This window comes from Pristis pectinata, chromosome 25, assembly GCF_009764475.1.
Source record: "Pristis pectinata isolate sPriPec2 chromosome 25, sPriPec2.1.pri, whole genome shotgun sequence".
Classification (NCBI taxonomy): domain Eukaryota; kingdom Metazoa; phylum Chordata; class Chondrichthyes; order Rhinopristiformes; family Pristidae; genus Pristis; species Pristis pectinata.
In genome coordinates this window covers 32,787,316-32,801,703 of record NC_067429.1, presented here as the reverse complement: position 1 = coordinate 32,801,703, position 14,388 = coordinate 32,787,316, and the positions used below count along the sequence as shown (strand labels likewise).

General features: G+C 55.1%; 1 protein-coding gene across 1 annotated transcript in view; it reads right to left on the bottom strand.

Moving 5' to 3' along the window:
• The window catches only part of LOC127582851 (soluble guanylate cyclase 88E-like), a 44,884-nt gene that overhangs the window by 16,215 nt on the left and 14,281 nt on the right, over positions 1 to 14,388 (bottom strand). Inside the window, 2 exon segments of the mRNA XM_052038418.1 lie at positions 11,596 to 11,695; positions 12,891 to 13,010. Coding sequence (XP_051894378.1) covers positions 11,596 to 11,695; positions 12,891 to 13,010 — 220 coding nt within the window.

Genomic DNA, 14,388 nt, shown 5'->3' with positions numbered 1-14,388 from the left:
CCTGTGGAATGGGTGGAAGAGGGAGAGGATCTTTGTGGTGGATCTTTGGTTGGGCTAGGTGTCTATACCCAGGACTCTGAAGCCTCTCCATGCCCAATGTTTGAGGGGCCTCCATCACCCTGGAAGCTTCAGCTGCCAGACCAGGTAACTGGGGCAGGAAGGGAGCAACATCCGAGCTGCTGGTGGGACTCAGTGGGTCAGGACTGAGGGGAGGCAGCCAGTGTAAGGTCAGGGGCAGGGGTGGAGAAGGGGCTGGCAGGTGATAGGTGGATCAGGGCGAGGGGGGTGATTCTGTGCCTACTTCTCTGGTCAGGAACCGTTACCCCGCGCCCCCCTCCCCCCCAACACATGGGGCGGGAAGGGAGTCGATAACTGTGCAAAGGATGGAAAATGCCAGAAGCTCCCTTGAACTGATGGCCCCACCCCAACAACGCTGCCGCCTCCTCTGCCTCCACAGACAATGGCCTTACCCCAGGAAGCAGGCAGGACAAGGCCTGACACCCCCTGCCCACAGGACCTTGCCTTATCCACCAGCAAACACTCCCCCACCTCCAACACCAGCCGACAACAGCTGCTCCCAGCCGCACTCTGTGAAACATTGTGGACATATTTACAAAGTTATCAATCATTTCCATTCAAATATCTGCGTAATTTTCAAACTATAAACAAATTGTCCTTTTCTGGGACACACTGCAGCCCCAGGGAGCTTCCAGCGAGCCGGTGGGCACCGTGCTCCCTCTGCAGGACACAGACACCTGCCCGAAGAGGGGCAGACACCTGGCAGGCGCCAAACCCACGGCAGGTCACTACCTGCAGCTGTGAGTGACAGGCAGCGAGGAGGTCCCCTGATTGACTCCGCCCCCTCCCCTCTGTACCAGGGGCCCGAAGACCAGGTCTCCAGGGCAACCAGAACGTGCAGCCCCCCCGCGCTCAGTACGTACACAAACCACGGACTGACAGGCCGCAGATGTGGCCGCAAACCAACTCTGAAACCTGTCGTACAGCTCAGCCTGAGGCACACCCTGCACCCCAGGGTAAGCCCTCCACCTCACACCCTCGACCTCCACTGGGGGTCCCACTCACTGCCAGACGGCACACGGGTCCCGGTGGCGGGTGGCCAAGGGTTCCGGCCGGTTGGCCTGCCTGCCATCTCCCGTGCTTACGTCCACGCGCGAGTGTCCTTGGAGAGGGACCACGCAGTCTCCACAGGCACCCTGGGTGAGTTCCACGCTTGCTGGGCCCCTCAGGGGATTGCGTGTGTCATGGGTAGTGAGAATACAATTCTTCTCTGCTGTGCTGCGTGTGCATTTAGCGGGTGTTTAGTTCGTGTTATTTTGCTGTAGTTATGCCGCTGCTTAGTTTGTTTTCTTCTCTTTCTGTATTAGTTGTAGCGTTTTGGCACTGGTTGTCCTTTTGTAGAGCTTTCAGTTAATAAATGTTTGTATTAAAAAAGAACTGCCGGACAGCAGACGAGGATGAGGATGTGGAGAGTGTACAGGAGCAGCCGTACAGGAAACACCCGTACGCAGTGTGGTACGGCATGGGGGGTGTGGAGGGGCAGTGCAGAGACGGCCCACGTTGTGTGGGAGGGGTTCCCTGGGGGGGGTCCTGGCCTGAGTCTGGAGCAATTCCAGCTGAGCCAAGGGGGGTGGAGGGGGGGCAGCACAGTCAGGATCAGCCCACCCTCATGTCCTCTCAGTGTGACAGGAGGAGCCCCGGGACATCCCAGTTCACTCCAGTCCCTCCCTTCGTCCAAGTGTCCCGGCAGCCAGAGCATCTCCACCTCCCTCCAGATCTGGGCAGCAGAGGCGGGAGGGGTGTGGGACCAAAGTGACTAACTGGAACCGCACATGGAGGTCACCAGATGGTTTGTGACCTTTCCTTGGCCCCTGTACTCCATAAGACACCAGAGCAGAAGTTGGCCATTCAGCCCATCGTGTCTGCTCCGCCATTCTATCACGAGCTGATCCATTCTCCCATTTAGCCCCACTCCCCCACCTTCTCACCATAACCTTTGATGCCCTGGCTACTCAGATACCTATCAATCTCTGCCTTAAATACACCCAATGACTTTACCTCCACAGCCGCCTGTGGCAACAAATTCCACAGATTTACCACTCTCTGGCTAAAGAAATTTCTCCGCATCTCTGTTCTGAATGGGCGCCCTTCAATCCTGAAGTTGTGCCCTCTTGTACTAGACTTCCCTACCATGGGAAACAACTTTGCCACATCTACTCTGTCCAGGCCTTTTAACATTCAAAATGTTTCTATGAGGTCCCCCCTCATTCTTCTGAACTCCAAGGAGTACAGTCCAAGAGCCGTCAAACGTTCCTCGTATGTTAACCCTCTCATTCCTGGAATCATTCTAGTGAATCTTCTCTGAACCCTCTCCAATGCCAGCACATCCTTTCTTAAACTCGGGACAGTCCTGTCCAGCACCCTACCTGGGTGGTGACTCACCTCCACCTCCTGCCAGGGTTCCTCAGCAGGGCTCAGGGAGACTCCCAGGTAAAGGAGGTATGCAGTGCTCCACACAAGTGGTCCCGTCTAGGGCTGGGAGTCCACCCACCACTGACCTACCGGGAGTCCGGAATGTTCCTCCCAGTTGATCGGTGTGGAGGATGCAGTCGAAGAGCCCCGCTGGCACTCCCGCATCCTCCACGGGTCGACAGGATCCGTGACCGCGAGGAGCACATCGCGTTGGAAGCGGAGAGGACCACCTCCATCCCTGCTCACGCAGAGCCAAACCCGCCAAAGGTACCACAGGCACGGTTGGATGCAGGTGGAGCACTGTGGCTGGACACGGGGCATTTGCGGGCACCCTTCTCGTGGCTCACCAAGGACACAGTCCCTTCCACAAGGCACTCTGCAGCAGCATACAAGAGTTGTTCCCGGGCCTCAGGGTGCAGCCCAGAGGTGTGGCGAGTCCCGGAAGGGTATTAGTGACCACCCCCTGTCGGATGCCTTGTCCTGATCGAGGGAGTAGAAGGCGACCAACAGACCAGCCCCCTGGGTGAGGAGGGCCGGGTACCTGGATGGACTGGCCTGGGGCTGTAGGGCTGGTTGGAGTGGATGGTGTGGGCCAGCACAGAGCCCAGACAGGTGGACAGGGCCTGGGCAAAGGTCTTGTCATCCATGCCGAGGACAGAGGAGGCAGAGACCAACTCTCTTAGGCAACAGGAGAGTCACTGCTCTGGGCCATGAGAGGGGCATCTCCTCGTTACCAGAGCTTCCCCCGGGACATTCCAGAAAGCCCTGAGGAACATGGGGAGTTCCACCGCCAACGCCTGTGAAATGGGCGGACGGTGGATTCAGGAGCCACCTTCCCCAGACCTCAGGGGGAAGCCATGGGTTCAGGATGGAGAGTTCACCGGATGTCCACCAGGGAGACAACTAGTTCCCCTACTCTGTACGCCACGCCAGGGACCAGAGCGATCCCTCTGCCTCAGGGTGGAGCTGAAATCCCCCACGGATGACGCACCCTCTGCTGTCGATGGAGCCCAGGAGTGGATACTTCCTGAGAGAAGCGCGCTTGCCGGACCTGGGGGGGGGGGTGGTGGGGGGTAACGTGTTCACAAAGCGCACAGGCACACCGTCCAGGCACATGGCGAGGTAGAGCAACTGGCCTGGCATGAGTTCCTTGAACCACAAGAGTTTTGGTTGAAAGATCAAGGCCACAAGATAGTCACCCCCCCCGCACCCCCCTCCCCCGGGTGACACACGGAGACGTCCCCTCACCAGGGAGACGGACAGCTCCCTCTCCCAGAATGGAATGGGTCTCCTGCAGGAAGCTCACCATGCATCTCCCTCTGTGAGGACGGAGGGATTGGGAAACCTGTGGAGAGACCCCCGGCCCCCTGCCCCACACCGAGTCCCCTCCCACAGTCACCACCAGCGGACAACTCGCCCCCCCTCACACTGTGGTACCATCCCCACCCCAGGATCAGCAGCGGAGGGATCCTCCGGGGAATCAGCGGTCGTCGGGGGAAGCAGCTCAGGATCTGCCCCTGCCTCAGGCCGAAGGGTGGTCCCAACGTCCCGGCTCACATCCAGCAGGAGCCAGGTCCCCAGGTAGGCAGGGGGAGATCTCCCCTCCCCCACTGCCTCTCCCCTCCCTCCCCACCCCCTCTGTCCTCCTCCCTTCCCCTCCCCCACCCCAAGTACTGTTGTGACTGAGATGGGCAGCTCCTGGGCACCATCGGTGTCAGAGGAGGTCCCAGCCTTTACAGCCGCACCCCTCACCCAGACACTGGTCTCAGCGGCAGAGGGAGACACAATTCCAGGGGTCCCCCTGCTCCCCACCAACCACTGGGGCACCCTCACTCTGCCCCGTCGGAGGGGTTTGGTAGGTGGGGCCACAAGGTGCTGACGGTGGGAGAAAGCCAGGCCCCTACCGGAGGAGTCATCCTCCCGCCCTGCACCTCAGGCCCCTCCTGCGTCCCCGAGGAAGGGGGTCCTCCTCCTCTTTCCCAGGGAGGAAGCCTTTCCCTCTGTCCTCCCTCAGGATGGGCTCTCAGGACCAATGGGTGCCCAGGGCGAAGACCTTGGCCTCCCTCCACATCTTCCTTCTGCGCAGACGGTGTCACCACTGCCGGCCTGTGGCTCAGCCCTGCATACGGTGCCTGGCGTGAGCCCCAGGGGAGGGGAGCCGAACCGTCCTGGGCTGGCGAGCAGCCAGGATTGGGGGACATTCCTCCAAACAAACCCACCCCCTGGCGGTGTGGGCCCACACAACACCCAGGTCCCGGAGACACTGTACGCCACCCCCGGAGCTGGACAACTCCCTCACCAGCTGCAGGAACGGCTGAGGACAGAAGAAGAAGACACGTTGGAGGCTGCAGGATTGGGCTGATCCCCAAACTCACCTCCTTTGGACGGCGCAGCCGGAGCGGAGGAGCTCACCGGGAATGGGCGGTGGAAAGGATGACCCTCTGCACGGTGGGCCCCAGGGGTCCACCGCCAGGAACGGCCTGTCCGCACTGAGCCCGTTACTCTGTCTGCAGGAAGGAGCAGACCATCCCGTACACTCCCGACAACGGCTGAGGGCCGACAGCTTCTGCCAGCGCCAGGTCTCGGTGGCCACGTCGGGGTGGGGGTACCTCTCACACTTCGGATGTCATCAGTCAGCACAGCGATGGGGGCCACAGGAATGGCTGCGTCTGCAGCCGTGGGGGTCCCACCACCGGAGAGAACAGAGTAACCATCGGAGAGTGGGGTGTGGGGATGAAGTAGGCGGGCAGGCAGAGCAAGGACGAGGACAATGGCTCTGGCCTCGTTCAAATCACACCGTCTAAAGCTGCCTCGGCCGTTGCTGGAACCTCCCTTCACCCCGGCAGCTCCAGCTGACCCACACCAGACCCCTGAGGTGGCGAGGGAGCTCCACTGGTCTAATTGTGAAACCTCCCTGCTGGATCTGGAAGCACTGCCCCTTCGATGTTCAGCCCCTTCCTCCTCCCCAAGTAGAGCCACCAACCTCAGATGGTGTTAATCAAACTCTTCCTTATTGTTCTTCTTTTCCTCTCTTCTTTCCTTCAGTAGACAACACACCCCTCTCTCCAACCTGCAACCCATCCACACACTGTCCCGTCCTGGAATCAAGTCTCCAGTCTCCCAGTCAGCTCAGTGCTGTCCCCACCCAGGAGTGTGTAATGGGACAGTTGTAGAGGGAGCCTCAACTCTGTCTGACCCCGGGAGTGTGTGATGGGACGGTGTGGAGGTGTGTTTTACCTGGGCTGTGCATGTCATAAACACACCTGACTGAAATGAGGCAAACACGATGTGAGAACGATTTGTGAGCTGTCTCACCTTTGTAATCATCACCAACTATTGACTGAAAGGCCAGGAGCAGCACACTGACGTCCCCGGCACGGTTTGCATTCTCATAATCGGCATCTGCAGGGAGAATGAGACAAAGTGGGTTTGAGCACGAGTGAGTCGGAGAATTCCAGGACTTTGACCCAGTGACGGTGAAGGAACGGTGATATACTTCCAGGTCAGGATGGTGTGAGGCTTGGAGGGCAATCTCCAGGGGATGGTGTTCCCCGTGATTCTGCTGCCTGTGGTTCTGGAAGGAGCTGTCCAAGGAGTCTGCGAGTGTGACTATGTTGACTAGTTTGTGAGACGGCTCTCCCAATGTTGAGAGCCGACTTTGGCACCAGCCCCCTGTTGTTGGTAAGGAGGAGTTTACAGAGGGTGAGAACAGGTTTCGCTGCCCCGGTTGATTCAGGGTGACCCATCCCTCTGGTTTTGTTTCTTTGTGGCTTTCTGGAGGTTTAGTACAACTGACTGGTTTGCTCGGCCTTCTGAGGGCAGTTAAGGGTCAAGCAGGTTGCTGTAGGACTGGAGTCACGTGTCGGCCTCACCAAGTCAGGATGGAGAGTTCCACAGCAGTGAACTGAATGGGCCTTTACAACAATCGGCTGTGGTTTTCATTGTCATAGTTAGAATTTTTCATTTGATCGTGGGATTTCATCAGGGGAGAGAAAGAGAAAGGGAACAGGCAGACAGTGCAGAGGACCCTGGAGGCCGTTCCCCTCAGTAACAGGTTTTCCGCTTTGGATGCCGTTGAGGGGGATGACCTGCAGGGATCAAGCAGCAGTAGCCAGGTCTCTGCCACTGGGACTGATCCTGCTGCTCAGAAGGGAAGGGAGGAGAAGAGGAAGGCAGTCATGATAGGGGATTCGATAGTCAGGGAAACAGATAGGAGGTTCTGTGGCAGTGAGCATGAATCCCGGATGGTATGTTGCCTCCCAGGTGTCAGGGTCCGGGATGTCTCTGATTGGGTCCACAGCTTTCTTGTGTGGGAGGGAAAGCAGCCAGAGTCGTGGTTCATGTTGGTACCAACGACATAGGTAGAAAGAGGGATGAGGTCCTGAAAAGTGAGTTTAGCGAGCTAGGCAGAAGGCTGAAGAACAGGACCTCAAGGGTAGCAATCTCAGGATTGCTGCCAGTGCAACGTGATAGTGAAGGTAGGAATAGGAGGAGATGGCAGATGAATGTGTGGCTGAGGAGTTGGTGCAGGTGGGAAGGTTTTAGATTTTTGGATCATTGGGATCTCTTCTGGGGAAGGTGGGACCTGTACAGATTGGGTGGGTTACACCTGAACATGAGGGGGGCCAATATCCTTGCAGGCAGGTTTTCTGGGGTGGTTTGGGAGGGTTTAAACTAGTTTGCAAGGGGGATAGAACCAGAGGGATAGGTCAGTGGAAGAAGTGCATGGAGTAAAGTCAGATCTAACAGGTAGAGAGGCTTTGAGGAAGGAGAAGCAGAGGACAGGGTGTAAAAGTAGTAAGGTGGATGGGCTAAAGTGCATTTACTTAAATGCAAGAAGCATCAGGAATAAGGGTGATGAGCTGAGAGCTTGGATAAGTAGTTGGGACTACGATATTGTGGTTCTTGCAGAGACTTGGCTGTCACCAGGGCAGGAATGGATATTGAATATTCCTGGATTTCAGTGTTTTAAAAGGGATGGGGGGGGGGGGAGAAGAGGAGGAGGGGCGGCATTACTGGTCAGGGACACTATTACAGCTGCAGAAAGGGTGGATAATGTAGAAGGATCCTCTCTAGAGTCAGTATGGGTGGAAGTTAGGAACAAGAAAGGAGCAGTTACTCTACTGGGAGTATTCGATAGGCACCCCGGTAGCAGCAGGGATACTGAGGAGCAGATTGGGAGGCAGATTGGGAGGCAGATTTTGGAAAGGTGCAAGAATAACAAGGTTATTATCATGGGAGACTTCAACTTCCCAAATATTGATTGGCACCTGCTTAGTACCAAAGGTTTAGATGGGGCAGAGTTCGTTAAGTGTGTCCTGGAGGGATTCCTGTCACAGTAGGTTGACAGGCTGACTAAAGGGAATGGCATATTAGATCTAGTATTAGGTAATGAACTGGGTGAGGTGACAGATCTCTCGGTGGGTGAGCATTTGGTGGACAGTGATCTCTGCTCCCTAACCTTCAGCATCGTCATGGACAAGGATAGGAGCAAAGAGGACAGGAAGATATTTAATTGAGGAAGGGCAAATTATGAGGCTATAAGGCTAGAACTTGCGAGTGTGAATTGGGATGACATTTTTGAAGGGAAATGTACTATGGGGATGTGGTCATTGTTCAGGGACCTCTTGCAGGATGTTAGGGATAAATTTGTCCCAGTGAGGCAGAGAAGGAATAGCAGGGTGAAGGAACCATGGGTGACAAGAGAGGTGGAACAACTAGTTAGGAGGAAGAAGGCTGCATACATACAGTGTAAGCAGCAAGGATCAGACAGGGCTCGTGAGGAATATAGGGTAGCAAGGAAGGAACTTCAGAAGGGGTTGAGGAGAGCAAGAAGGGGACATGAAAAGGCCTTGGTGAATAGGGTTAAGGAAAACCCCAAGGCATTTTTCACTTATGTGAAGAGCAGAAGGATGACAAGAGTAAAGGTAGGACCGATTAGGGATAAAGGCGGGAAGATGTGCCTGGAAGCTGTGGAAGTGGGTGAGGTCCTCATTGAATACTTCCCTTCAGTACTCACCAAGGAGAGGGGCCTTGATGACCCTGAGGACAGTGTTGGTTAGGGTAATGTTCCAGAGCATGTTGATATCAAGAGAGAGGATGTGTTGGAGCTGTTAGAAAATATTAGGACAGATAAGTCCCTGGGGCCTGACAGAATATTCCCCACGCTGCTCCACGAGGTGAGGGAGGAGATTGCTGAACCGTTGGCTAGGATCTTTGAGTCCTCGTTGTCCACGGGAATGGTACCGGAGGATTGGAGGGTGGCAAATGTTGTTCCCTTATTCAAAAAACGTAGTAGGGATAGTCCAGGTTATTATAGACCAATGAGCCTTATGTCTGTGGTGGGCAAGCTGTTGGAAAGGATTCTTAGAGATAGGATCTATGGGCATTTGGAGAATCATGGACTGATCAGGGACAGCCAGCATGGCTTTGTGAAGGGCAGATCACGTCTCACAAGCCTGATGGGGTTCTTTGAGGAGGTGACCTGACAGACTGATGAGGCTAGTGCAGTATATGTGGTCTACATGGATTTTAGTAAGGCGTTTGACAAGGTTCTGCATGGTAGGCTTCTTCGGAAGGTCAGAGGGCATGGGATCCAGGGAGGCTTGGCCAAGTGGATTCAGAATTGGCTTGCCTGTAGAAAGCAGAGGGTTGTGGTGGAGGGAGTGCATTCAGATTGGAGGGCTATGACTAGTGGTGTCCCACAGGGATCAGTTCTGGAACCCCTGCTCTTTGTGATTTTTGTTAATGACTTGGATGAGGGGGTAGAAGGGTGGGTTGGCAAGTTTGCAGACGACACAAAGGTCGGTAATGTTGTGGATAGTGTAGAGGATTGTCAAAGATTGCAGAGGGACATTGATAGGATGCAGAGCTGGGCTGAGAAGTGGCAGATGGAGTTCAATCCGGAGAAGTGTGAGGTGGTACACTATGGAAGGACAAACTCCAAGGCGGAGTACAAAGTTAATGGCAGGATTCTGGGTAGTGTGGAGGAGCAGAGGGATCTGGGGATTCATATTCGCAGATCCCTGAAAGTTGCCTCACAGGTGGATAGGGTAGTTAAGAAAGCTTATGGGATGTTAGCTTTCATCAGCCGTGAGGTAATGATGCAGCTCTATAAAACTCTGGTTAGACCACACTTAGAGTACTGTGTCCAGTTCTAGTCACCTCATTATAGGAAGGATGTGGAAGCATTGGAAAAGGTGCAGAGGAGATTTACCAGGATGCTGCCTGGATTATAGAGTATGGATTGTGAAGAGAGACTGAGGGAGCTAGGGCTTTACTCTTTGGAGAGAAGGAGGATGAGAGGAGACACGATAGAGGTATACAAAATATTAAGAGGAATAGATAGAGTGGACAGCCAGCACCTCTCTCCCAGGGCACCAATGCTCAATACAAGAGGGCATGGCTTTAAAGTAATGGGTGGGAAGTTCAAGGGAGATATCAGAAGAAGGTTTTTTACCCAGAGAGTCATTGGAGCATGGAATGCGCTGCATGGGATGGTGGTGGAGGCAGGTACGTTGGTCAAATTCAAGAGATTACTAGATAAGCATATGGAGGAATTTAAAATAGAGGGATATGTGGGAGGAAGGCGTTAGATAGTCTTCGGTGAGGTTTGAAGTTCGACACAACATTGTGGGCCGAAGGGCCTGTATTGTGCTGTACTGTTCTATGTTCTATGAATTTTTCTTCATCTGCCACGATGGGATTTGAACCCAGGTCTGCAGGACTTTGCCCTGGGTATCTAGGTTATTAATCCAGTGACAATACCTATTGATCCACTGGAAGGCAGGTGGTTGATGGGACTTAATCAGGCTGGTGGTCTGTGACCAGTGGTATTCCACAGGGATCTGGACTGGGACCTTTGCTTTCTGTGATGTACAGTACATAAATGACCTGGATGAAAACGCAGATGGGTGGGTTAGTAAGCTCGCAGATGATACAAAGGTTGGTGGCGTTGTGAACAGTATGGAAGATTGCCAAAGGATACAGCGGGATATAGGTCAGTTGCAGATTAAGGCGCAGAAATGGCAAATGGAGTTTAATCCGGGCAAGTGTGAGGTGTTGCACTTTGGAAGATCAAATGTAAAGGGACAGGACACAGTAAATGGCCCGACCCTTAACTGAGTTTATGTACTGAGGGATCTTACGGTCCAAGGGTTTTTTCTCTGGAGCGGCAGAAGCTGAGAATAGACAGTCAAAGTCTTTTCCCAGGGTAGAAATGTCTAATACCAGAGGGCATGCAGTTAGAGTGAGAGGGGGAAAGTTCAAAGGAGATGTGTGGGGCAAGTTTTTTTTTACACAGATAGTGGTGGGTGCCTGGAATGTGCTGCCAGAGGTGGTGGTGGAGGCAGATACGATAGAGGTGCTTAAGAGGCTCTTAGACAGGCACATGGCCGGATTAAACTCCATCTGCCATTTCTGCGCCTTCATCTGCACCTGACCTACATCCCACTGTATCCTTTGGCAATCTTCTGCACACGCAGAGATTGGAGGGATGTGGACATTGTGTAGGCAGAAGGGCTTTTAATTACTAGTTTAATTAGTTGAGGCCCATCGTAGGCCTAAGGGCCTGTTTCTATGCCGCACAGCTGTATGACTCTAGAGGGAGAGAATAACTGAGAGAGGGAGGTAGGGAGGGAGAGAGAGAGGCAGAGGGAGGACAAGAGATGGAGTGTGAGAAAGAGGCATCAAAATAAACCCAAATACAGTGTGAGAAAAAACAAAAAAGGCAAAAACATAAAGGAGACTGCACCCATTGGCCCAAAGCTCTCCTCAACTCTCTGACACCATGTCTATATCCCCGCAGGGCTGTCGAGAGCCAACTGCCCCTCACATTGTGCCTGTCTGCTCTTCAATGTTTGTTCATCCTCATGTACCAGCTTGGTTCTTACCTGTCCTCACTATGTCCTCTCCCCCCACCATCAATCTGTTCTCCCCCTCCCTTCCCCTCCTCACTCAATGTCCTCTCCCCCCCACACCTCCTCCCTCCTCACTCAATGTCCTCCCCCCTCCCCCCTCCCTACACCTCCTCCCTCCTCACTCAATGTGTATTTTTCCTCACCTGCCTCACTGTGGACCCATCACTCCCCCTCCCTCCGAGGACACCGTTCCCTCACTCACTCTGCACTCTGTTGTGGAGATTCCGCTCTCGTTTTACAGGCTCTTTGGAGATGATCTCAAACAGGTTGTTGGGATGAGATATGATCTGAAACAGGAAGTGGGAGAGTCAGTGACTGACACCCCCCTACTCCTCGTGTGTCGTTCTTCACCGTCACCCACTCGGGGAAGGCCGGGGATGTGTCATGAGGCATCTCCCCCTGTGAGGGCATCACCCACTGAACTGGAATCTTACAAGGAGAAAGTCATACTGTGATTATCAGGGGCAGCAGGGTCGATGAAAGGGAGGCCACGTTACTCTGATCTATGGGGGGTTTTGGAGGATGCATCTCGTGGAGTAGGTGAGGGGGGAACCGGTAGATGTGATACACCAGGATTGTCAGAAAGTTTTTGCAAGGTCTTTGGGCAGAACCTCAGGAAGTCAGGCACGTAGATTTCTGCCTGACAACATTGACCCAAACCCTCCCCAGCAGGCCACAGGAGGCCACAGGACATTGGTTTAAAGTGACTTTTAAATGTCGGAAACGGTGATTGGGGGAGGGGGGGTGGTGGGGGAGGGATGTGGGGGAGGGGTGAGTGGGGTCCAGGGATATCCAGTGGTGAGGGATGGGTCTGACCCTATCTCAGAGTGACCTGTGACCTACAGATCGCCCCTCCCATCGACAGGTTCAGGGAGGTGGATGTAACTCAGCCCAGATACTCCCTCCCCAACCTCCCCCCGCCGACTCCCCACTGACTCCCGCTCCCCCCGACTCCCCTCCCCCACCATCTACCCCCTGATTCCCCCTACCACCAACTCCCCCATCATCTCCCCCTCGCCACCGACCCCCCCACCCCACCATCACCCCCTCCCCCACCTCCCCTGACTCCCCTCCCCACCAACCACCTCCTCCTCACCCTGTCCTGACTCCCCTCCCACCAACTCCCCCTGACCATCTCCCCCCATCAACCTCCCCACCCACAAATCCCCCTCCCCACTAACTCCCCCACTGACTCCCCTCCCACCAGCTCCCCCTGGCCATCTCCCCCATCGACCCCCCACTGCCAAATCCCCCTCTCCACTGTCCACACCCACTGAATCCCCCTCCCCATTGACTCCCCCCACCGACTCCCCCACTAACTGCACCCACGACTCCCCTCCCCACTGACTCCCCCCGACTCCCCCCACTCTCCCCACCACCAACTCCCCCACCAAATCACCCTCCCCCCCCCCACCGAATCCCCCTCCCCACTGACTCCTCCCCATTGACACCCCCCCCACCCCCCACCGGCGCCTTCCTCACCATGCTCCACGTGAACTCCACCAGGGGCCGAGCCAGCAGGAAGGTGTCAGTGATCAGTTTGCCGTCCAGGTCGGGGAAGACGGTGGCCAGTCCGGATCCCACGTTGTGAACCACCATGTCCTGGGAGGGGCAGTGACACCCATCAGTGACGGTGGGGGAGGGGGGGTGGTGTGCGACCTGCACCTGGACACCCACATACCCACACCACGACAGCCCGCAGAGGGAGGGGAGAGAGGGCAGAAGAGGGGGGAGAAAGGGGGAGAGAGGGGGGAGGGAAGGGAGCAGGGGGAAGAGGGGCAGAGGGAGGGGCGTGGGAGTGAGGAAGAGGATGGAGTGAGAGACGGAGGGGGAATGAGAAGAGAGAGATTGAAGGGGAGAGAGAGGGAGGGGCAGAGAGGAAGGAAGGGTAGCGAGAGGGAGGGATGGGAGTGAAGAATGGGGAGAGGGGGAGAGGAAGAGGTGAGAGGGAAATGGAGAGGCTAAGAATGAGGTAGAGTGAAAAGGAGGGGGATGGGGAGTTGGGGAGGGAGGGAGGGGGAGGGACTGGGATGGGGAGAAAGGGAAAAGGGAGGTAAGAGAGGGAGGCAGAAGGAGGGGAACGTGAGGGAGGCAGGGAGGAGAAAAGAAGGAGGGGAGAGACGGAGAGGAAGGAGAGAGGGATGAGGAGAGAGGGAAGGAGAAAGAAGAGAAAGGGAGGGGGCAGCAGGAAGGAAGAGTGAGGGAGGGGAGGAGATGGCAGAGGAGAGAGACGGACTTGGAAAGAAGGAGTGGGATAGATAGGAGGAGGAGAGAAATGAGAGAGAGAGAGAGAGAGAGAGAGAGATGGATAGAATGTGGGCAGAACAGAAAGAGTGAGTGTGGAGTGCAGGGACAGAGACCGAGAGAGCAGGAGGTATGAAGACGGATGGAGCCTTATGTTGCAGCTTTATAAAACTCCGGTCAGGCCACATCGGGAGTGTTGCATTCAGTTCTGGTCATCCCGTTACAGGAAGGATGTGGAGGCTTTGGAGAGGGTGCAGGAGAGGTTCACCAAGATGCTGCCTGGATTAGAGGGTATGAGCTGTGAGAAGAGGTTGGACAAACTTGTGTTGTTTTCTCTGGAGCTGTGGAGAAGCTGAGGGGAGACCTGATAGAGGTTTAGAAGATTATGAGAGGCACAGACAGAGTAGACAGCCGGTATCTGTTTCCCAGGGTCGAAATGTCTAATACCACAGGGCATACGTTTGAGGTGAGAGGGGGTAAGTTCAAAGGAGATGTGCGGGGCAAGTGTTTTACACGGACAGCGGTGGGTGCCTGGAATGTGCTGCCAGCGGTGGTGGTGGAGGCAGATACGAGAGAGGTGTTTGAGAGCCTCTTAGATTGGCATGTGGATGTGCAGGGAATGGAGGGATAGGGACATTGTGCAGGCAGAAGGGATTGGTTAAGTTAGAACCATAGAACATAGAACAGCACAGCACAATACTGGCCCTTCAGCCCACAATGCTGTGCCAACCTTTAA